This window comes from Mycteria americana, chromosome 15, assembly GCF_035582795.1.
Source record: "Mycteria americana isolate JAX WOST 10 ecotype Jacksonville Zoo and Gardens chromosome 15, USCA_MyAme_1.0, whole genome shotgun sequence".
Taxonomy (NCBI): Eukaryota; Metazoa; Chordata; class Aves; order Ciconiiformes; family Ciconiidae; genus Mycteria; species Mycteria americana.
Window position 1 is genome coordinate 12986852 of NC_134379.1, and position 23687 is coordinate 13010538.

Sequence of the window (23687 nt, forward strand, 5' to 3'; positions counted from 1 at the left end):
TCAACCCTTTATTGCCTTGTTGCAGTACAGTTCACACCAAAATCAGCACTACACAGCAGGCTGGGCGTGCACCCTTCTCCAGCAGCCCGTGAGATGAGCAGCAGGGCAGTGGTGATCAGTGGGCTCCCATTGGCAGCACAGCGGGTTATGGCATGTCCCCGCTTCAAAGCACCCTTCCCAGCACAGGCATGGCACACGGTGGCTGTCACACATGGCGGGTCACCCCCGGCAGCCAGGAGCACGCAGGGACTCTGCCGTGATGCTCGCCAAGGCACACAGCTATTTCCCCGGTGCTGCACCGCTCACGGGAGGAGCCAGTCAGGCTCCCAGGTCTCTGCCCGCCGGTGAGAAGCCAGGGCAGCCGCTGTCACAGGACAATGCACCCAGTCCCCTGCGTGTCCCTGACCCAGGAGATCACCAAGGGCTCTGCATTTCTGCCCCCCAAAAAGGCACCCAGGAAGAAGAGAGGCCGGAGGTTCCCCGAAAACTTGTCAGTGAAGGTGTAAATGTGGGAGCGGTCGCTCACATTGTAAAAGGAGATTTCTCCTGCTTCATAGTCCAGGAAGATCCCAATGCGCCGGGGTCTCACACTCAGGGTCAGAGGGGACACGGGCGAGGTGAGAGCCTCATAGTTGCCCCCGTTTTGCAGCCACAGCACCCAGTAGCCGTTGTTTGGGGAGAAGAGGACGTTGCCTTTCCGGCTGGCAGACTCCCTGCACAGCCCCAAGCCCCACTCAGGCTTGTCTCCCACCTGCACCTCCCAGTAGCAGCGGCCTGAGAAGAAGACCTGACTCCCCAGCACCACCGGAGCAGTGCCGAACCTCTTGGGGTTGTCGAAGAGGGACAGAAGCAGCTTCTTGCTCCCGCGCCGTACGCTCTTGCGGTCCTCAGACAGGGTGAGCTCAGGGTGTGCCGTTTCAGGGTCCAGAGTCACGTCCACTGGAGCGAGAGAAGGGTGGAAGGACAGACAGGGCTTCAGGGGTCTGCAGGTGCAGGCACGAGCGGGTGCCTGTGACCTGGATGCTGGGCTCTTCCAGATCTTCCTACCTCCCACATTTATTTGCTTCTGCCCATGGTTTTGCACAGCTCTCAGCACTGCCCAGCAGTGGGGAAGTGCAATACAGAAAATCATGCTAACCATAAACCACATTAAAATATTTGGCATCTGACTGCAGAGCAGGAACAGAACGAGGGTGGCTCCGCAGCCCCCAGCACAGCTTCAGAAACAGCCAACACTGAAAGCAAGAGTTCATGGGCAACACAGAGCCTGAAACTCCTGAGTGAGCTCCTAGGATTCAGGGTCACCTCACAACCCATCCAAGACCAGAACGAGGAAGGTCTCCCCACCATGAAACCAGCCTGAACTCATCAGTACACAAACTGGGACCAGCTGGACAAAGCTTGTTGAAAAAGTCTCCCCGTGCCCCAAGGTTGGGGGGGGGGGGTGGGGACCAGACCCCAAATGTTCCAGGAGCTGGCACAAAAGCAGCCCCCTTACCTTTGAACTTCTTCAGCATGTCCCTCATGCCCAGGCAGCGTTCAGGGATGCTGTAGTTTTCCTTCAGGGTCACGGACACAGCCTTGGGGGACTGGAACTTTACCCCCTCGCACCTGAAGGGAGAGCGATGCCCATGGGCTGTACCCAGAGCTCACAGCACAGCCAGTCTCCTGCTGAGGGGCGGTTAATGCCTTTCTGTCGGCTTCACAGATGCATCTCTTCCCTTGAGCTCTTTGGCTGTGAAGAGCACTAGGGATAACCGCTTGCTTATCAGCAAGCCCGATGGGACCAGAGCTAAATGATGCGGGGAGCGGCAGTCCCTGGGAAGGAAGGAGCAAGGCCAGCTGGGCAGCATGTCCCTTAGGAGGGGACGCATCTCACACACCACAAGGCCAGGCAAGACCTTGGCTCTGGGGCCCTGGAAGAAGAGGATGGATTCTTTTCTCCAGCCCCTGCTGGTCTCAATCCTTCCTTTGTCAGCCCCAGGGAGGACCAAAGCAGACGCTGGGCAGGGAGGACAGGGGGTGGCTGGCATGGAGCAGACACGAACGTCTCAGAGCCTGGAGGCAGCCAGGACGGTAGGAGGAACGAGCATGGGTACCTACCTGCTCAGGATGCTTTTCATGTCCTAGAAGGAGAAGAGAAAAACCATTCTGGGTGTGGGACTCCAGAGCCTCGCGCCCACCAGCCAGCCTGGTCCCGGCCACCCGCCCAGACGGCAAAGGCATCAGGGCTGAGTTAGTGGGGCTGGTGGCATAGCCTGACCTTGAGCAGCCTGTCGGCTGGCTGCTGGGTCTTTTCCTTTATCTCCAGGATCAGCTCCTCCAGCAAGGACTTCTGCTCCACCAGCCTGGCCAGGTTTTCATTGATCATCAGCAGAATCCGCTTCTCCTCCTCCTCCAGCTTCTGGAGCAGCAGCTTCTCCTCGTCAGCCAGCAGCCGATGCAGCTTCCCGAACTCGCTCACAATCCTCTCCCGCTTTTTCTTCACCGTCTCCTTGCGATAAGAAGATACACAGGGTGAAGCAAGGCAACATTAGCCAGGCAGCTGAGAGAGAGCCAGATTCTCTGGCATCCAAACCCGGCATCAGGCCTTGGGAAACCACCGTATATTTTTAATAAGTGCATTTATTTAAAAAAAACAGCCAGAGGCTAACTGCTGTGCTTTCACCTCGCCTGAGCTCCCACTTGACATCCTCAGTTTACCAGCAGCGGGACTTTGCCCTGGGCATTTCTGCTCAGCTGGACCTCAGATGTCTAATGATGCCTCGGTGCAGCACGGGGGACTGGAGGAGGGGCTGCTGGGCTGCAGGGAGATGCCATCAGGTGTCAGGGTAGGTCTTTGTTAGACGTGGTACAACTCATCCCTCCAGCTAGATTCAGGCTAACCCGCTGCTCTGGCAGCCTGGAGGAAATACTCCATGTCTGGAAAAACCCACAGCAATGGGAAAAAGGTGGAAGAAGCCCCGGGACTGGGGAGGGATGGAAAGGGGGGGGCAGGGAGGACTCCCCAGGTGTCTGAGAGCTCTCACGACAGCCAGCAACAGGCAGGGTCTGTCAGTGCTTTAGGGTTTTTTGCGTGAGCCCAAAAATTGGCACTTTGCTCGAAATCTGAAGCATCAGGAAAACACGTAGCGGTTAGCTAGGACCATGAAACCTCAAAATGCAGAAGATAAATGAAAGGAAACTGAACTGCATTTATATTTCTATCCACGCACATGATTTCTTGCACCTGAGTCACGAAGGCTTGATAAGCCAGGACAGTCACAGCCACTTCCCCCCCACCGCTCGCAAAGGACATTTTTTCCTTTTTACTAAAAAGGCGCAACCAGCCGCCGGGCCGGGAGGAAGCTGGAGGCAGCTGAGCCGCGGCCCTGGAGCCCTGACTCAGGCAGGCGGGGGGAGAGTGACATGGCTCTTTCACAACCTCCATCCCCGGCCTCATCCCGGCCCCGAGGGGGACGATGGGCACGCAGGGGCACCCCAAAAACCTGCCACCCGCTTGGCCGGGCTGTGGGTAACAACTAGCAAACAACTGAGCAAACAACTAGGGGAGTCAGGAGAAACCAGTTTTCCCTGCCAAAGCTGATTAATCATCAGCTCTAGCTCAGGACTGGATAACTCGGTCCAGCAGTTTCGTTTCCCTTTCTGCCGTTACTTTCACTTTCCAGCTTCCACCCCGGAGGGACATGAAATGCAGCTGTTTTGCTGGCATCGTATCTCCCCGGGACTGCCTGGAATCAGGCAGAGGTGCAGTAATTCAGCTTCTCTTTTTTTAATGAAAACACTTCTAGTTCCTATTGCTGTGAAGCAGAGCTCACCGTATGGCTCACACCTGCCTTGTAACTCAAGCACATGTTGTAAAACAAAAGGCAAATAAAAAATATTCAGTGTCTATTTGTTTAACTGGCACACAAGCCCCTGTGGTTTCGGTGGAGCTGGTGTGCTGCTCTTTGCAAGGTATTTCTTTGCAAACCTTTTTAGTTTCTTTATAGAGCCGCACACGGTCACTGAGCCTGGTTTCCAGCACCAGTCCTCCATACAACAGCAGGACATGGGGACATGTCCCATCCTGAGGACTATGCCTAATTCACGGCCCCAGACAAGATCATAATTGCTGAGATATCTCTGAAGCTGATTCTTTAAGAATTAAGCCAGGCACCTGCCTTGCACTCCTGGGTTTTCATCCTTTCCGCTGACTCACGCTTCTTCATGTCCTCCACTTCCTTCAAAAGATGCTCCAGGGATTTCTGGAGTTTTACCTGAACAGAGAAGAAAGGGGCTCAGCTCGCCCCAGCAGCACCCACTAAGCACTGCAGTTCGGCCGGGCCCCCTCTGCCCTGGGACCGCTGGTGCCAGCGGGCAAGCAGGGGACAGTGACCCCGCGCCAGGCGGTGCCAGCCCTGGCACCCAAACTCAGCAGCTGTGCTCTTCACTCTGCTCGCGGTGTTAACCCTCTCCGTGCCCCTCAGGTTTTACCCATATTTTTCTCACTGTTTAGGTTTTGGAGAACAAAGTGACTGCTCGCCACAATGCCGGGGCACGGGGCAGCTGGCAGCGTGCCGCCGGGAGCACCACTGGGACATGGGGTTTGGGTGCACCCTTCCACCAAGGCAAAACGTCCCCAGGGCAACCCACCACCACCCCTTCTCTGGGGGGGTTGCGGAGGGGCAGGGAGCCAGGCTGCCTCCGTGCACCCAGATGACAGGGGTGAGCCTGGGTGCCTTCATAATTTGGGAGCCAGCGGGTCCAGCCTCTTGCCAGCAGGAGAGCGGCTGGGTGGGTGTAGCCGTCTCTGCCACCTTCTCCTCTGCTTTCCTGGCGGTGCTGCCAGGGCTGTTGGGAGAGGGGCGGCGGGGTCCTGGTGGCCAATCCCTCTGGCACCGGCGTGCCCAGGGTGCATCAGGGCAGGACAGGGACCCCCGGTGCCCCAACCTCCCCTACCTTGTACACCTGTGCGGCCTCCTCGATGGGGTAGACGGTGTGCGAGCGGTGGTGCAGGGACTCCCGGCACACCACACAGATGGCCTCCTCGTCCTCCTCGCAGAAGAGCTTGAGGCGCTCGTCGTGCTGGGCGCAGAGCGGGGTCCCCAGCTCCGTCTCCGTGCCTGGGCCGCCCCGCAGCCCCAGCTGCCGGATGCTCTCCACAATGTTGGCCAGCTGCCTGTTGGGTCGGAAGCCACTGCGGTGGCAGGAGGCCCGGCACTGTGGGCAAGAGAAGGGCCCGTCGGCCCAGAGACCCTTCTCCTGGCAGTGCTTGGCGATGCAGCCCCGGCAGAAGTTGTGCCCGCAGTCGATGCTGACGGGCTCGCTCATGTACTCCAGGCAGATGGGGCAGATGGCCTCCTCCTGCAGCCGCTCCAGGGCACCCACCAGGGCCATGGTGGCCTCTGCGGCCGGGCGGCCTCGCCAGGCACTTCCTTACCCGCAGGGTCAACCAGCAAAGGCAGGCTCGCAGGCAGGCGCGGTTGCGGTAGCCTCACAGCAAGGCGGCACCGGCAGTGCCATGAAAGCCCGGAGGAGAAGCCGGCCTCGCTGCCGTGCGGCACCGGCCGCGGGAGCCTCCGCACCGGCTGGGGGAGGAGCGTGGCGCTGGCCGACAGCTGCAGCCGGCCCTAAAGGCTGGGGCTTCCTCCGGCCCCAGCGGGTCGAAGCGAAAGGAAAACCCTGCCAGGAGAGCGGGACAAATTAGGAAGTACCAGAAATAATCCGTGCCCATAGGTAACCCCAGGCACTCGGACGGCAGAGGAGACGGGGTCGTCTCTCGTGTTTGCTGAGCCAAGCGGCCCCTCGTTGCAGCGGGAGCCCCGGCATTGCCTGCCCGCTGCCTGCTCACAAGCTGCCTGAAGGCGCTGGCCAAGCTCGGTGACCCCCGCGCCTTACCACGCCGCCGCTCACGCCGCAACATCCCCCGTGACACCCACCCGCTGCAGAGAGCCGCAAGCCTGGGTATCGACCGGGGCAGGCTCAAGCACAGCTGGCAGGCAAGGGGTAGGAGGCACAGGCAGCTGCCAGAGCCCTGCCGGGAGCAGGCAGGATGAGCACCACTCCACCCTGTGCTGGGGGGTGTGCAGCCGCCCCGCCGCCCCGCAGACCTCCTGTGTCAGCCTGGACCCCCTCCCAGCCACTGCTGCCCAGCACAGCCTCTGTGAAGCATCCCGAGAGCCAGTGGGACAAGCTGCAGATTTTGCTCCTTTTTATTACACAAAATAACTTCAACACAATCAGTACAAATTAGAATTAAAAGTTTCACTGAAAATGCCAAATAAATTAGAAATGCCTTTGCATAAACTTAAATAAAAGAGCTAAACACTGTATTAAATAGTCTGCCAAATTCACAGGCAATAAGAAAAAAGGGAGGTGTCTCAGAGGTGCCCATGAGAGAAGGTCGTCACAGAGGTGATGCTTGGAGGGAGCAGGGCGTTGCTCATCCACTGTCTGCCTTGTCCTTTTGGCGATTCACGATGTCCTGGACCCACTTATCATCAGGTTTGCCACAGACCATCTTGCCAGCGACTGTGATAAATCTGCAAAAGGAAATCCAGTTGAGAGGAGAGGAGAGGAGAGGAGAGGAGAGGAGAGGAGAGGAGAGGAGAGGAGAGGAGAGGAGAGGAGAGGAGAGGAGAGGAGAGGAGAGGAGAGGAGAGGAGAGGAGAGGAGAGGAGAGGAGAGGAGAGGAGAGGAGAGGAGAGGAGAGGAGAGGAGAGGAGAGGAGAGGAGAGGAGAGGAGAGGAGAGGAGAGACCACCTGCTCCTTGCCACTGGTGAACCCCACCAAACCAGACACCTCTATAGCTGCAGAACAGCCCCAGGGAAATATGGGGTAGGGGGTTGGCTTAATGTCATTACATTGTCATTAATGTCATTAATGTCATTACTGTCTTGCTCTCTGCCACTTAAGCCACTTCATCCCCAGCATGCCTACTCCAGCCGGGACACCATCCTGCCTGGGTCCTGCTCTCTGGGGATGAGGGTGGTGACCACCAGAAGCTCTTTTGGCTCAAGTCTAATAGGGAGGTCCACAAACTGGCTGCCTGGGATGTGGGATTGGCCTCTGAGATGTTTCCAGGCTGTTCTCCTAACACAGGAGAGCCCAGCCTGGTGTTTTCCCTTGCCACAGGATGGGGTGAGATGTGGGGTTTTCTGGTGCTGCCACCCTTCAGTGGAGCAGGGTCCCCCAGGATTTGGGCAGGAGATCTACTCACATCACGGCTGGCTGGGAGCAGTGGCTGCCTGTGCGCTCATACATCACCACGCGGCTCGAGGGAAACGGTTTGGGGCTGTACTGGATGCAGCAGGGACCAGAAAAGTTGACAGAAGCTGGAAGAGAAGTTAAGTTTTCTGATTAAACCAGACCAGGCAAAGTGCCAGTGGGGAGAAGCAGGGTCAGAAGACCAGAAGGTCCCCACTGGAGGAGGTGCTGCTCCCACCACGGGCTCCCACCACAGCCATCCTTCTCTCAGGAAGCCAAAGAGTAGCCAGACGCGCCTCTCCTTTCCCACAGCAGATGCACGGAAGGAAGAGCTGCCAAGCATTACTAGACCTTATAGGGCAGAAAGAAAGAGGAGAGAGCTCCTCGGACAGGTGAGCTTGGACTCACTTGGAGAAGAGGAGACCTGGTAGCAGAGGACAGCCACAAACAGTACAGCAAGGGCAGCTGCGGAGGTCTTCATGCTCCTGTTGGGTGGAGATAAATTGTAGGTGTCAGGCTACACTGCTGCAGAGAGCCCCTTGCTGTGCCTGCCGTGGGATCCCTGGGTTCAGCCCCCTTTATAGAGGGAGACAGTAACCGAGGATGGAAACATGCCGGAAACATTGCTACACGACATGACACAATGGAAAAAGTGCTGTGTCAAGGGTGCTGCGCAGTCCTGTGGAGGGAAGTGCCTGGAGCCCAATGAGAGTAGTGCCCTGATGTGGCATATTATATAATGATATGATTCCATGAAATTATAGAGAACAGGATATGATCTCTCTTTTCCTTTCCCCTGACTAAAGGACTCTGTAGACAACCTAGAAGTAACCATTCAGAAGATCAGTAGATAGACCTCTTGCCTAGAAGTCACATGACGGCAATGAATGGAGAATGACCGTGGCTGCCACGCACTCGTGTTTCCTAGAGTATCTGCACCACAGACAAACTGGGGACAATGCACTTCTCCCACAGCGACAGGAGCAGGGAGAGTCTGTGAGTCAGGCAGCCCTCCCCGCTGCCCGCCCAGCAGCTGTGCCCTGCCCCGCTTGCAGCACTGCCCCAAGGAGCCAAGGGCTTTCTCCACGGGACCCAGAGGGCCATCAGTACGTGAGCATGCAGAGCAGAGGGTAGAGCACCGTGCCACCCCAGGTGTGGGCTCCTCTCCTGTTCTTGACCATCGCTTGCAGCAAGTCATCAGGAAACTGGTTCTGTCGCTACATTGCAGTTTCATAAATACCAGTGACAGCTAAAATAGCACTATGTTACCCATGGACATGAGAATCGGCCATTAATGTTTACAAAGAGCTTTAGAAGCTCATGACCATGTTGGCACAGCAGAGTTGGCTTAGATGATTATTTGGTTCCAGCAGTGTAGAATCAACATCCTCCTGATGTTGCTTTGTCATTGTCCCAGCAGCCACAGACACATACAGAAGAGATTTGCTGGTTTAGCTCATATTGTTTGGGACAGGAATGGTGTCACTGTGCTGGCAGAGAAACTCCTGTTGGAAATGCTACATCCCTACAGAAAGGCTCTGCTGACTTCCAGGCAAAGGCTTGTGGATGAAGTCTCAGGAGACTGGAGGAAGAGCGAGGTCTTCATGGTGCTACTGAATGTGTCTGGGCACTGGACAACCGCAGCCACAGTGGGAAAGCCACATGAGCGGGCTGCCTTTCATGATGGTCCAGTGAAGAAAGGGACCTAGCTCCTCTGTGGAGGAGGATGATTACAAAAAAAGAAACCACTGCCCAAAGTGGTGGCCTTGTAGGAACCCAGAGGAGGAACTAGAAGGGAAATTAGGAGATTCCCTGGACCGGCAGAAGGAGAGCTGATTCAAGGCCTAGGGCTCCCAAGTGCTCCAGGGCATGACACACACCACCATCACGTCTCAGTAGACCGAACTCTTTGAAAAAACTGAGCCCAACTTGTTAGCAAGTGTGGGCTAGGTGGCATTGCAGGATTTGTTTTACACAGAGCCTTTTGTTTCACTAAAACACTGTGTTACTAAGCATGAGCAAAACTGAGCCAGGGTGAGACCACACGTGGGTGCCTTGCTGCCGTGGAGGCAGGAAGCCCGTACAAGCCTGGAGTGGGCAGCCAGGGAGGGTCTGCCTGCAGAGCCCTGGGACCCCAAGGCACATGCTGCCAGTGGGGCTTTTGGAAAGATGCTTCCTTAGCAGGGACAGGCATCTCCCATCACACAGCAAAAAGGCAGCCCCCATTCAGCCCACAGCCCACAGTTCCTCTGCAGCCATCATAGCTCAGTGCCCAGCTTTGCAGCAGTAAAGGCCTTGGCACATCTTTTGTTTCTCTGCATCTCTCTTTCCCCATTGATGGGATTGCTGCCACCCCAAATCATGCTGAGGGATTAAACTCCCAGAGCGAGAGTGAATCAAGACAGCCCGAATCAAGGATGAGTCTTTACCCGCCTGTGGCAGAGAAGGACTCATGGTACCCCGCCCTGAACAGCCAAGGATCTCAGGATTCATCTGGGAGCCTGACTGCTCTATAATCCCCTTTGTCCTGTGCTCCAGAGCCCATTCAGATGCTAGGATGAAGCCTTGCACCTCCAGAGGCACGAGGTCCCACCACCAATGTCCTGGGCTGGATCCACTCACCCCCACATGCTGTACAGAGTGGGGCTAGGAAGATGTCAGCCTGCTGCTGGTCCATCAGCAGTCCATGAGCGGTTAGGAGTTGCTCTTCTTGCCTGACGTATCTAGCTTAATCTAGCAGGGAGCCTCGGGAGAGTGGCTGTCCTGGGGAGCTGCCAGGAAGGGGCCAGGCAGGCTGCAGCACACCTGGCACGAGATGGTAGCACCACCAGCAACAGGGCCAGCCTGGAAGGAAGGTGTGTGCTGAGCCATGATCCCAAATCCACAGCACCTCTGCACTCCCTCTGCCTCCCTCTTCCAGCAGTGTGTGTCCATTTGTGCTCCCAGGACATCTAGGGCAAAGACATAGGCAGCTCCCCTTCATCCCTATGCCCAATTCAGCCGTGCTGCGCCTCCAGCCTAGCCATAAGCGACTCCCCTCACCCTGCACCCGTGCTTCCCCCACCTCCGGGAGCTCTTGGCACCCTTTTTTCCAAGTTGCTGCTCAGGGATGCTGGGGAAGGTGCGGGTGAAGTTGGGCTCCTGGGCAGGGAGGAGGGTGTACGGGCAGGAGCTGCCTGGACTGCAGGCCCCCTTGCACACCCCTGTCCCCATGGGGTTGGCCACACATGACTGACGGACGTGCTGCCTGAGACAAGAGACGTGACAGCTTGACGTGCCTGAGATAGCAGACCAAGACTGACACCCCTGCCTGAGGCAACAGACGGCAGATTGAGGCTGGGGGTGCTAGAAACAGGCTTGGAGACGGATCTGGCCAAGCGGCAGGCTGGGAAACCACATGGAGAGACGAGACTGAGATCAGACTGAGATGAGAAGATACGAGATGATCATGATGCATTGATGACCTGCTAACCCAGGTGCCACCAAGGTCTACCATTCTGGTAGCCCTGCTTCTGCCATTTCTACCAGTGCTTGCAGACCCAACACTTGCACACATTCCCCGTTCTGACCAATCTTAACGTTCCTGTTACACATCTCCACACAGGGACCAGAATAAAACTGAGAGGAGGAGAACAGGCTGAGGAATGAGCTGGAGACATCCTTGCTGATGCAGGCTCACACCAACACAGCCCAGCTTGGAGCTGCTTTTAGCTGAATGTTCTGGATGTTCTTGCAATATTCAAATATGGGTTTGATGGAAATGTCAAGATTCATTCTGAAAAATCAATATTTTCTATCAGGAATATAAATGTGCCTAGACATTTTCAATGAATTCTTTCTTCTTTCAGATATACTGGGCTGTGTTTCCTGCTTCCATTCATCGCAAAAGGAATTCTTGGAGGTTTTGACACCTCTGTTATTCCCCCTATTCACTGTTTTCCTCAACTCGGTTCCTTCCTTGAAGGAAGATTTCGTATTTCAGTCTTGGCTGCTCCTTCCTGCCAAGACAAATAATGCAAATCTCTAAATATTTTGATTTCTAAAACCTCCTCCATATCATACATCCTAAATAGTAGCTATTTATGGAGTCTCTAAAACCTCTGCCTTATGGTGTGTTTCAGCTTTCGATAGAAACCACACATGGTATCTTTGGATCCATCACTGGAACAGATTTGGGATGCAGGAGGTCTTTTCTTAGCTGGGAAGGCAGCCTGCTCCACCACACCGACTCTTAGGTTGGAGTCATGTCTGGGGGATCACATTATCACAGTGCCCCTGGCAGCTGCCAGATCACTAAGGTGGGAAACTCTGGTTTTAACTGGGAGCAAGTCAGCTGGAAACAGAAAGAGAATGACTGGGGGAAGTCAGCGATCACAGGGTGGTGCGGCTCCAAGAAAGACAAGCAGGATCTCAGATGAGAAGAAGTATTTTCCAGAGATATCAAGACTTTCCAGCATGGGAGTTGAAGTCTGCAAAATGGTGAGTGGCCTAGAAAGAGGGTCAAATAGTGATTATTTGCTGTCTCTCCCAGAGCAAGAACCATGGACCATCAAATGAAGCTGGCAAGAGCCAGGTTCAAAACGAACAGAAAGAAGCAACTCTTCATATAAGGAGCTCCTTGCCAAGGGACATGGTGATGACAAGGAAATTTCCATGTGTCTGAGTCAGGGCTTGGATTTCAAAGCAATAAGCTCAAGAAGATTTGTAAAATGAGAATGGTTGGAGGCTGGGAGTGCACTCGAGGGAGGCAGCACAGATATTTGCCTTTCTCTTCAAGGGTCTATTGTGGCCACATCTGGAGATACTAAGGCTGGGCTAGATGGACCCTTAGTCTACATCCTCTGGGACTGTTCATGTTTGATTCCCCAGGACAACTGGTCCTACAGGACTGTAAGGTCCTGTAGAGTAGCTTGTGAAATTGTATTGAAATCCCTGGACTGAAACGTATATATCAGGATATGCCTCCAGATGAATATTTTTGGTAAATGTCAGCAGAAAGACACCAACAGTTTCTAAGCACACAGCAAGGCAGAAATATATTGCTGCAGTTTGTGCAATTTTCCAAGACAAATTTGGGGCACCTAGAAAAGCCTCACTTTTGGACCAAGAGCCTGAAGAGCGGGAGGTGGCCGGCTGCCATGTCAGGATGTGGCCCTCACAGAAATTTGGTAGTACTTCCAAGGACAGACGCAGGCTGTCTTTGCCAAATTACAGCCACGCATATCTACCTTTGTTTCCCTGAAGACGCCCTCAGCACCGAGCACCAACCTGCCTGGGGCTGAGCAGGGTTTGCCCAGCAGCTATAGCACCGTGTGACTGTTTTAGCTATGGCAGCTGAGGTTCAGAGAAACTAAGAGAAAAACATTCGGGTGTTAGCTTTGAGACACCATGACCTGACATTTCTGAGCACTTGGCATTACGCGGTACTTTGTACTTGCAAAGCCTGCCTCCTGTTGTCTTCAGCTGGAGGTACATGTGGCGTCTGCAAGCCAGACCGTTGATTTCAGGAATCTAGAAAACAAAGACAATGCTCCACAGAGCACTGGTGAATGTTGGGTTATGCCCACATCACAAAGGGAAGACAGGGATAGACTGGCTCTCCAGATCTACAGCCCACGCCTCCCTGCAGCCCCTGCCTCATTCACTACCCACGCTCTTCTGCAGCAAGCACAGGGGTCCTACACACAACCCTGCACACCCCAAGTCATACACAGAAAACCTTTTCTCACGTTCTGGCAGCCAAAGGCTGCCTCATAACACAGAAGCAAAGCAAGCTTGCCATGTCCTGTCTTGGAAGAGACCAGCCTTTCCCACCACCTGCTCCTGGCACAAGCAGCCAGCTCGAGGTGGTCACCCCCAGGGTTGCGGGTTGGGCTCGGTGCAATTCTCCAGCTGGACCTGCTGCCCGTGCAATGGGGAAGCTCTCCAGCAGATGGCAAACAATTCCCACCTCCAGGCCCTGCTCCGGAGCAAGCTTCTCACCTAGGCAGCCACCCCTGCAGAACCACCACCCAAGGCTGGGTTTGGGTCCTCTCCTGTAGATCCAGCTGGAAACCACGCTCAGCTTTGCTTCTGAATTCTTGGACAAGTGGAGGTAGTTGCTGAGGCTTTAGCGCAGAGAATACACCTGGTGATGTTTTGGGGATGTAAATCCCTCCTTGTAAAAGCTGGGCAAGCAGGAGACCTCACCCAGGACAGAAGTGAGGGCCCCATGGACCCTCACGCTCCTTAGCTAAGCAGTCCTCTCCAAGACTCTCTCCCTGATCCCCTTCAAGTAGCTGCTCTGCCTTGGCCGCCCTCCCGGGTGGGAGCTGGCCCTCCCGCACCAGGACTGTCCCTTCCCTTCACCACCCACCGCCCCACATAGCAGCCCAGGGGCTCTTTGATAGCACGAGCAGACAAGGACTCAGCAGCAGCATCTGGTTTGCCCAAAGCATTCAAAAAACAGGATCAAAAGATGAAAACACACACACACGCAGGCTCTTCCTGGTGCACTGCGCTGCCCCAAGTGCTCTTTGCTCTACCAGGGACCCTCCTGCTGGGTCTGGGCCACCACCCTGCACCCGAGACCCTGCCCTCTCCCTGCACCAGGTGAGCACTTTGGCTCATAAGATGTTTTTGTCCCAGGGTCTGAGCAAACAGCCCTGTCACCAGGGCAGGGTTGTATTTGTGGTTGCAGGATTGCATTTGTGGAAGGCTTGTCACGGCCACTGCCCTTCCCTTGTGTGGCTTTCCAGAAGATGTGCCCTCCAGGGACGGCTCGTCTGCTCGGGTGGGCTCAGGAGACTGTGCCTTGGGGTGTCTGAAGGGGGTGCATTTGGGAGCTCACCTCCGGCGGGGAAAAGAGAGCAGGATCTTTGCACAGAGCCCTGTGCCCGCCTGCTCCGGCGCAGCCAGCTGGATAACAGAGGAAGGACTGTGGTGCTCTCTGTGCCTCTATTTTCTTGCTGAAACAAGGGGAATCTGTGCTCTCCCTGAGCCTGGGCCAGGCCATGGGAGCGTGAGGAGTGTTGCACCAGCACCCTGGGACTCTCCCGGCTCTGGCTGGGGAGGGGGGTTGGAAAGCGAGCCTCTAGCCCCCACCCCTGGGAAAAGAGCATCCCTCAGCCCTGGTCAGGGTCCTCAGCCCCTGCAGTCCCTTCTGGCCCCTCTCCTGCCACTTCTTCTTTCCCTTTGCTTGCAGGTCCTTTGGGTTGAGACCAAGCTGAGAAGCAATGTCCTGGCGAAGAGGGAGCAGCCCTTTAGGGCTGTTACGGGCGGGACCCTCAGAGCATATGAGCAGCAAGGGGAGGCTGCCCTACGGAGCAGGGAGGACCAGCTCTGGTCCCCCCTGCCCAGCCTGAGCCAGCGCTTGATGGATGTCACACGCTGCTGAGCAGTAGGCTGCCCGAAGGGAAGAAGAGAGGGGACACACCATCCTCTCCATGTCCCAGCAGACCCCTGGTCTCCATCCTGCAGAAGATACCTGGGTGCAGACAACCCAGGTAGATACTGAAAGCAAGGAAGGTGACCATGGTCCACAGCCCAGGCCATCTACCAAGGTCTTCTGTCCCAGAAATGTGAAAGCAGCTGCACTGGGGTGGGTGGCACTGCAGAAGCCAGTTTCTGTCCCCGGACAGGCCAGACACCCCCATGACAGGCTCTCCCATCACCCTTTGCCTCCAGGCTGCACTTCAGCCTCTTAGACAGGAGCAAGAGGAGCACGGAGCAACAAAGCAGATGAAACCCAGCCATGGCTTCTGAAAAGGACCTGCTGGGTGAGAGGAGTGGTGCCCAACCCACCTCTCCTCTGCCCTGCACCCTAGCCTTTCTCCATCATCTCCCCATGGAACCTGAGCCAGAGGAACAGACCCCACATAGGAACAGCCCGGTGCTTTCCCCACTTCCCGAGCATCTCTCAACCTGCCTAAAAGCAAGACGCCCTCTCCCACCAGAAAGCAGCCCCCCAAATCCCTGAAGAGCATCCTGAAAATGAAGCATGTGGTCCCACCAGAAGGGAGCCTCCCAAATCCCTGCAGAGCAGCCAAGCGTGGGCCAGAGCCCCAAAGCACAATCCAGCAGAGCCACTGGGTGGATTGGGCCATCCCAGGGTGGTCTGACCAGCTGCCCGTGGGCCAGATCCAGGCTCCATCCTGTTACAGCTCCTGTCTTGGAGGAGGCAGGAGCAGCCGGTAGAAACAGCCCGTTCTGGCTCGCATCCAGCCGCCTTCCTCTGCTCCTGCCCAGGCAGGAGTCTCCCAGTTGGCCAGCCCAGGTCCCAAAATGGGCACTCAGCCCTGGCCATGGAAGAAGAAGATGTGACTCTGCTCTTCAGTAAGAGGGAGCAGATAACAGAAGCCTCGTGGTCCCTCCCCTTGGGGCTGAGGTCCAGCCCTCCCAGGTGCAGGCTGCATGCTGGAGAGGTCATGCAGGAACAGGATGCTTTTAGCCAGGCGGAGGGGTGGGAGAAGTAGGCAGATCACAAGGACCTTGCTGTCCTTTGTCAAATGTCCTCCTCTGTTCTTTCTTTCCTTCATCTCTATTTGGCAATGACTTCATTTCTTCAATTATTAATCACCTCACTGCAATAGTGGCCGAATTAAACCCATTAAACCTCCTTTGGGACCAGCCCCAAGGAAGGAGGCAGGTTTCCAGAAAGTACATTAGGGAGAAGGCAGACAGGGAGTCGAGACAAGGTGGGGTGGGAGATGGCCTTGCTGCACAGTCTAGGCCATTTCCGATCAGCTGTGAATGTGATATCCAAGACACAGTCGGGTAAGGTCTATCATGCAAACAGCCTGTTCACACATCCCACTGGGCAGCTACAGGAGGCTGCTTGTGTGGCAATTGTTTCAGCTGAAAAATAAGCCACAAAAGTGAGTTACGCAGAGAGAATTGCTTGCACAAGAGCTCCTGACAACCCACATCCTAAACAGTTGTTCCTAGATTGCCCCATCACCCCTGGCAGCTGCAGACAGGATGGTTTTGCACCGCTACTCCCCACCTGAAGCAAAGACACTGATTTTGTGTGACCTGCTTTTAAGGATTCAGGAACCCAGCTGGCATGACCCCAGAACAGCCCCCTTGCCATCAGTAGGGATTAACTGGGGAGCAGCCTTAGAGCGTTTCAGTCTCCTTGCAAAAATGCTGATTTGTCCAAATTTTGTGGAGATGTTCAAGTTCTGGCAAAGGTCCCAGTGGGAAATTCACCTCCAGAGTGGGATGGGATTCCTGGTCAAAACCACAGGAGCCAGCCAGGGTCCAGCAATTCGCTGGGCTGAGAGAGAGCAAAGATCAGAGGGAGCAAAGACCAGCCCAGCACAAGTCTCTGATGAGCGAGGGGACCAGAGACATGAGCCGGACCAGGTTATGCAGAAGAGCATCTCAGTCCTCAATCTGCCAGCTGTTCAGGGGAAGTGAAAACCTCTGCTTCTCTTTCCTTGTTTTTCAGACACCTGTAACCATTTTTTTTGCCCCTCTGCCAATGCTACCAGAGAAATGACCTATTCTCCTTGCTCTGCTCTGCCAGTTGTGCCTGCAGCTGCCTCCTGCCCGAGCACACACCCCTCCAGAGCTCCCCATCCACAGCTTGGGTGACACAAAAGGCAAAGGCCCACACAACCTTCCTGCAGGCTGCGGTCGCCCTCTCCACGCCGACACCCCCGGGATGCCTTCTCCCGACCTCCCCCTGGCCCCAGGCAGGACTACGAAGCCCCGAATCCATCCCATACGCTGAGCAAAGCCTGACAAATGCCGTTCAGCGGGATACCGGGAGCGCAGCTCAGCCCAGCCAGCACACAGGGCTTGGAGGGGCTGACCCAGGGGCTGACCCGAGCCTGCGACAGAGCAGAGGGAGGGAGACGGTGTGCAGGAGACCCGCACGCCGAGGGCTCCCCGCAACCCCCGCGGGGAGCCGGCAGGGCCACACGCCTTCGTGCTCCCCCGCGGCCTGCTTATATTTTGGGCCAAGCTGCGGGGGAGACCAGACGCCGCATCCCGCTGTGGGGCCGGGCCAGGCCGGGAGCCCGGGGCAGGGCCTCAGCGCAGCGGGAGCCGTGCGGGCCGCACGCCCGGGCCTGTGGGACCCCCCCAGGCCTACCCGCCCGCGCCCGCTCCCGCTCCTGCCGCAGCTCAGAACCCTTCGGCACCGGGTCTCCCTAGCCCCGGGGAGCTCGCTCTGCCCCGGGGCTGGGCCGGGCACCGCGGAGCCCTTCCCGGCCGGGCCCGGGCCCGGGCCCGAGCGGCCTCACAAGGGGGCCCGAGCCCCGGCTCCGGCCCCAGCCCCGGGCCCCTCAGCCCCGCCAGGGGGCGCCACGCCGCGCACGGGCGAGGCGCGGGGAGGGCCGGCGAGGTGTGAGAGGCAGGCGCGGAGGCCAGTCATCACAGGGCGATGGCACGGAGGCGTGACCACACGGCTGAGGTGGGCGGTGCTAAGAGGGCGGGCCCTAAAGGCGGGGCAGAGGGCGGGACTCTCGCGGAGGGGCGGGAGCTGGCGTTGAGTGGCGTCCGACCAGACCAGTGAGCTCGGCGGCGGTCACGTGAGCTGGCTGCCTGAGCCGGCTCGGGGCCGGCCTTCCCGGGGGCTCCTCCCGAGTGGCAGTGGGACCGACCAATGAGAGCGAAGGGGCGGGATTGTGGGCGGAGCCGCCGTGTGGAGGCGGTGCCGGCGGGGCGTGCCCACGCGTGAGTGGCAGGTGGGCGGGCCAATGGCGCGGGGTCCAGCCAGCGGCGGCGCCGGAGCGGAGCGGTGGCGAGGGCGCGGCGCGGCGGGGCCGGAGCGGCGGCGGGCGCGGCGGGGCCATGGACCGCGTGAGCAGCTCCATGAAGCAGGTGTCCAACCCGCTGCCCAAGGTGCTGAGCCGGCGGGCGGGCGGCGGCGGCCTGGAGGCGGAGCGGGAGAGTTTCGAGCGTGCCCAGGTACGGGGCGGGGCCGCAGGGCAGGGCCGGCCCGGCGGGTGATGCCGACCGGGGGGGGGGGATGCCGCCCGAGGGGGCGGGGGCGGCCCGGGGGGCGGGGCGGCCGGAGGGGCGGAGCCGGCCAGGTAGCTGGAGTCGGTTCAATCGGGCGGGGCTGGCCCACGTGGGCGGGGCTATTGCAGGTGGGCGTGGCGTACTCGAATGGGCGGGGGCAGCCCATGTGAGCCGCGGGGGGGCGGGGCTAGCTCGGGTTGGCCAGTAGTTTGGTGTTAGCACAACTGGGCGGGGCTTGACTGGGTGGGCGGGGCTTGACTGGGTGGGGCCGGCCCAGGTGAGCTGAGTTGGCTCCAGTGGGCGGGGCTGCTCCAGGTAGGTGGAGAGTGCTTGAGTGGGCGGGGCTGTTCTGGGTGGGTGGAGCCAGCCCGGCCCCACCGGGAGGGCGGTGGGTTGCCATGGGGGGCAGCGGACGGGGTCCCCGGTGGGGCGGTGAGGGAAGAGCGCGGCGGGCAGTGTGCCTGGGGACAGTGGAGTGCAGGGGCACTGGCGGCCTGGGCCCAGCAGCGGCCTGCTCAGCCTGGCCCCCTCCCGCCAGCGGCTGTCCCAGCTGGGGCTGCGGCTGCTGGCGGGGGGCCGGGGGCGTCACCTCTGGCCTTGGCTGTGGGGCAGGGGACAAACACGGCTCCGGCCGGGGGACACTTGCTGGCTGGCTTGGGTTGCTGGTGGGATTTGGCCTCCAAGCCCAGCCGGAGCCAGGCGTCGTGCCCAGGCCAGTGCCCTCTCCACCCTGGCCTCCATCTTGTGCCCTCAGGACACGACAGCCTCTGCCCCCGTTGGCTGGAGGGGACGCGGGGCAGCTCTGTGGCGAGCGGGGTCAGTCGCCCCGTTGGGTGTTACCCCCCCCGAGGCCTCCCGTGCCGCTCGGGGACACCTGGCACGGGCAGGGCACGGGACAGGGACTGCCCCCGCGGGCAGCTCTGGGGAAGAGGCACCAACGTGTTGAAAAGCGGCCATAGTTTGCTCCGCAGCAGCATCCAGAGTGTCTGGAGGGGGCCTTTCTGCCCTTCACCTGTGTTTTAAGTGACAGCTTGATGTCCTGCGCAGAGGGGAAGGTGGCAGCAGAGCTGGGGGGGCAGCAGGGGTGCTCTGGGGTAAAAAGCTGGCCATTTGGGGAAAGGACATGCTTGGAAGCAGCTGGGCAGATGCCCAGGCACGCCACAGGGAGGGTGAAGAGGGATGGATGGCAGCAGGAGGAGCTGGGGACAGCTCGCCCCTGCCCTGTGTCCAGGGACGGAAAGTAAAGGCAAAGCAGTGCCATCCTGACCTGCCATGGGAGAGGAAGGGAAACTGAGGCAGGAGAGGGGCAGAGGTGGCAGCCAGCAGGATCGGCCGCTCTGGGAGCGGTGCGGGGGGGGGTGGGCAGGACCTGGACGAGACCAGAGTGGGAAAGGGCACATGGGTGATGGCTTGGTAATGAAAATAAAGACCAAGGATCAGCTCTGAGGGGGTTGTTTTGCAGAAAGAGAAACATCAGGATTTAAGGTTGGGTGTGAGATTATGCACAGGGAGTCGTCTTACCTTCCTTGCTCAAGTTACCTCAAAAATCAATTATTTATAGCACTAGAGGTGGAACTGGGACTAGTTCGTGCATGCAGTTGCCTGCTGGTCCCGTGTGTCAGCAAACGACCCCGTGGGATCCCCAAAGCTCCCACGTGCTCCCCGAGAGCCGCCGCTCCCCCAGGAAGGGCAGACCCGGAGAGGGCGGCGGACTCAGCTGGAGGAGCGGCACACACGGCACCCAACACCGTGCCGGCAGCACCGCAAGCCCTCACGCTGCCTGCCACATCTGTACTAGCTGGATTTAATCTTCCTTTCCAATTTGCAGACAAATGACACAGCATGTGTTTTTAGGAGCTCAGTGCCTGCCTGGCTTTTCATTCTTCTGTGTGTTCAGCTCAGTGCAATTTCCCTTTTTAGTCCTTCCCCCCCACACCTTTTTTTTTGCATAATTCTCTCTTTCTCTCCAGTTTAGGGAACTTGCCAGGCACCCCTCAGATCTTCCACATGTTGGTCATCCACAGTTTTTGTCAAACTTCTTCTTTCTGAGGTTTTTTTATAGAAACTTTGTGGGTTTTGGGGTTTTTTAGGGTTGTTTTTTTTTGAAAGTGACTTTTCTTAAGAAAAGTTTAATCTGTTAAATGGCCTTTAAAATGAAGATTTTACCCATGTTTCTGCATGTACAGGCTCATTCCCTCCCCGCCTCCAAACCTGCCTGTCTTGTGACAGCAGCACACTCACCAGAAAGACTGTTCTGGGCTAAAAGAGCCCAAACAGGCAGAAAGTGTGTCAAAATGGGCCTTTGGTGAGCCTGAATAACACCTGCTTGGGTTTTGCACCACCTGATTTACGTGGTTTGAGACTCAGCTTGGAAAAACAAGAGCACCCTACAAAGCTCTGGTGATCGTGGGACGCTCTGGTGGTGGGCCATTCTGACGATGGGAAGGTCTGGTGGTGGGACACTGTTGGTGGTGGGACATTCTGGTGGTTGGACGCTCTCGTGGTGGTGGGACATTCTGGTGGTGGGGTGCTTTCGCGGTGCTCATCATGTTGCACAACATCTCTGCCCTGACAACATCCCTCTGTTGGCTTGGGGACAAATGGCAGTAAATTTCCCGGTGGCCTCTTTTTTTCTCCCACGGTTGGTCAAGTGTCTCGGTTTTCCTGGTGATGCAAATGTGAGAAACCTGAGGACATGGCGAAACACGGTGTCCCTGCCGTTGTGCAGCTGTGCGTGTCTTTGCTGCCTGCTGGGCAGGAGCCGCTCAGTGAGAACCATGGAGATTGGGCATCTGGTTTTGACGCACACCCAAGGGCTCCCCTTTTCTTTTCCCATCATTGCTGATAGTTTTCACAGGACGTTGAGCAACAAGGACACCAAATCCTGCAGTTCTGCTGTCCTGCAGATGCACGGCTGTAGGGGGTGCATCACTGCCGTGGAGGGGACAAGTGTTGCAACGACTGTCTCCCTTTTGTTTCACTTGCTGTGATTCACTGCTGCTCGTTGCCTCAACGTCAGTAGAATAAATCCTTGGACAGAGCAAAGGTCACCAAGAGAGGAGAAAAACCACCAAAAGTTAAAATTCTGCCATCTGTTGAGATAAATGTTTGTATTCCACATGGTGTCTGAGTCTGATGTTTGCATCCCCTGTGAGTTCTCCTGGTTGTATTGAGGAGCATGTCCTGGTGTTGGAGCTCTGCAGGGAAGGTCTGAAGACCTCCTCATTTAGGTTAGTGCATTGGGATCTTCCCTCCTTGGGTCTCCCTCCCCTTCTCCTCGCCGCAGTTGTCCACAGCAGACATCCGTGTGCCATGATGGTGCCGAGGAGCAAATGTCATTCTGTGCTGACCAGCCAAGGGCTGGTTTGGCAAAGACCAGATGTTCGGCAATTGGATAACCCAAGGTCTTGAGGATGAAAACAGAGTCAGAAGGATGCAAGACTTCTGCGGGGCACGGAGGATGCACACTGGGGTGAAATGCCAGGCTGTGCTGCTTCTTCACTCGTGGACTGCCATGGGGAATTTCCCTTTGTTTCCAGCAGGGACATGGCCAGCGAGGCCCGGCGCTGCTCGGCATCAGTGCAGGCAGAATTGCAGACTCATGGAGGTGGTGCATGGCATCCCCAAGCACTAGCTGGCCCCTGGAAAGCTGAAGGTGTGGGAAGGTCTCCTTCCTGACCCAGCGTGATTCTGCTCAGCTGCTCCTGCACCAGCCCCTTCTCTCTTTTGGGAAACTGAACGCTGGAGAGGGGCAAATGTGCTCAGAAAGTGAAGACGGGGGAAGTGTCCTGGGAGTCCCAGCAGGATGTGCACTGAGCTCCAGCCCTTGTTCCTGCCCCTGTGAGTTCTGGGCGGAAGGAAAACAGTAAATTGTGATTGCGTGTCATCTTCTGGGCTGCAAAGATGACAACATAACTCTCCTATATTTCCCCCTGTCCTGAGCATTGCTCCAGTGCCCCAGCCACGCTTCATCATGTGCCATCATGCCCCGCACCACTGCAGACTGCCTGGTCCAGAGGCAGTACTGGGTCCCAGTGATGAGGACATCCATGCAGTGCTGGTGGAGACAGGGCCTGGGGCTGTGGAGGGGGGACAGAAGTTTCATGCTTGTCCCCCAGAGCTTGTGTCTGCTGGGGCTTTGTGCCAGGAGACGTGGTGCTGCTTTGTCCCAAGGTTACGTGCCCGTCAGGGTCCCTGTGCACTTGTCCACTGGGCACAATGACAAGGGTGATCCATCCTGATAGTGGTGAGTGTTGGGAGAAGACACTTCTTGTTTAAAATTTCTCCAGAAAATCTAAAAAACTTGCATTTATCTTCTTTGACTGCAGTTTTTTTCTGAGAAAGTCGCTGAGTAGCAAAGAGAAACGTGGACCGCTTGGGTTGCCCGCAGCCACCACCTTCTCTTGCATGTTTGCACACTGGGTCCTTAGGACTGTGTGTTGCTGCTGGACCAGCAATAAAAGCAATTTATGACTCAGAAGTTACCCTGGAAAGACATATTTGCAGCAGAAGGTGATTGCTGATCTGTCTGCATCACTGCTCCTATCATAAGAGGTCCCTGACGTGGTGCAGAGGGGTGTCAAACCCTGCAGCTCAGGGCTTCCCGGTGGGGGATGCAGCACGTTGCCAGCGGGGAGATGCAGCATGCTGAACACAGCTGATGCCACATCTCCTCAGAAAGGTTTTTAAGGTCCTGAGCACCCATGAGGCATCCCACCACCATTTCGCAGGGGCTGGAAAGCTGTTTTCTTTCCTGCTCTGCTGCTGGAGGAGCCCTCTCAAAAACCAGGCGTGTAGAGACAGTGCGGAAGAAGGAGAAACGTATCGGGCACAAAGTTAGTAAATCCTTTTGATGTGGGAACCAAAATTTTTCCCAGCCAAATGCAGGTGGAAAGCAGCTTTGTGCCCATCCTGGTCCCTGCAATGGGCCCAACCACTGCTATTAATGCAATTAATCCCTTTCCCCCATCATTTACATAATTGGGAATATGGCACCGTATCTCCCATCCACAGCAGCCCTGTTGGTTTCAGAACAGACCCAGCTCGGTACGACTCACAGCCGTGGAGGAAATACCATTTTACTACTGAAAAAACCAATTTTTGTGGTTCGGATGCTGCAGCCGCCAGCAGCTTTGCCAAGAACTTCAGTTCTTACACAGGAAATGAGGCTCCTTTCAAAGCACCAGAGTGGGGCTATATATATAGCCTCTCTGAAAAGATATTTAAAGAAACATATTGACACTAGCAAGAACAGGAAAAAATAGCTCCTGGCTGTGGGGAGCGAGGGCTGAAGGCAGCTGAGCCCATCCTGGGGGAGTAGGTGATACAGGGGATTAATTCACAGCTCTTTCATCTCCAGGAAAATGAGCTCCTGTGCTTTGTGCTGTGTGAACCCCCATGCTTTCGGTCTCCTGTCTTTTAATCGGAATTAGAGGTGCTTGGGATTGAATACAGCTTCAGCAGCGAAGAAATTAGTCATCTCATCTCTTTTCAGCGAGTCCCTCTTAGGAACTTATTTCCATCCCCAGAGAAAGAAAATAGTATGTCTT

The 23687-nt window shown here is 56.7% G+C and overlaps 3 protein-coding genes across 4 annotated transcripts in view; 1 reads left to right on the plus strand and 2 right to left on the minus strand.

Moving 5' to 3' along the window:
* LOC142417463 (E3 ubiquitin-protein ligase TRIM39-like) lies at window positions 1–5552 on the minus strand. Its single transcript, XM_075518227.1, has 6 exons — window positions 4942–5552; window positions 4164–4259; window positions 2264–2494; window positions 2104–2126; window positions 1499–1611; window positions 1–939 (listed from the first exon to the last, which is right to left on the minus strand). Exons 1-6 carry the CDS (start codon window positions 5377–5379, stop codon window positions 368–370), a joined length of 1473 nt encoding a protein of 490 aa, XP_075374342.1. The 5' UTR covers window positions 5380–5552; the 3' UTR covers window positions 1–367.
* Window positions 5553–6800: 1248 nt separating this feature from the next.
* LOC142417517 (C-C motif chemokine 5-like) lies at window positions 6801–7814 on the minus strand. Its single transcript, XM_075518353.1, has 2 exons — window positions 7597–7814; window positions 6801–7316 (listed from the first exon to the last, which is right to left on the minus strand). The coding sequence occupies exons 1-2, from the start codon at window positions 7667–7669 to the stop codon at window positions 7198–7200; spliced, it is 192 nt and encodes a 63-aa protein (XP_075374468.1). The 5' UTR covers window positions 7670–7814; the 3' UTR covers window positions 6801–7197.
* A 10071-nt stretch (window positions 7815–17885) lies between these two features.
* Window positions 17886–23687, plus strand: part of HIP1 (huntingtin interacting protein 1) — a 50875-nt gene continuing 45073 nt past the window's right edge. For both annotated transcript variants that reach the window (XM_075517879.1, XM_075517881.1), the window contains exon 1: window positions 17886–18084. In XM_075517879.1, coding sequence (XP_075373994.1) covers window positions 17968–18084 — 117 coding nt within the window. In that variant the 5' untranslated portion in view covers window positions 17886–17967. The remainder of the gene's footprint in view (window positions 18085–23687) is intronic.

Coding starts and splice junctions, on each gene's coding strand:
- LOC142417463 (XM_075518227.1), bottom strand. CDS start 5,379: ATGGCCCTGGTGGGTGCCCTGGAGCGGCTGCAGGAGGAGGCCATCTGC. Junction 4,260..4,941: donor AGGCCGCACAGGTGTACAAG/GTAGGGGAGGTT, acceptor TTCTCTGTTCAG/GTAAAACTCCAGAAATCCCT. Junction 1,612..2,103: donor ATGAAAAGCATCCTGAGCAG/GTAGGTACCCAT, acceptor CTCTCCCTTCAG/GTGCGAGGGGGTAAAGTTCC.
- LOC142417517 (XM_075518353.1), bottom strand. CDS start 7,669: ATGAAGACCTCCGCAGCTGCCCTTGCTGTACTGTTTGTGGCTGTCCTC. Junction 7,317..7,596: donor CCAGGTCTCCTCTTCTCCAA/GTGAGTCCAAGC, acceptor CTTCTCTTCCAG/CTTCTGTCAACTTTTCTGGT.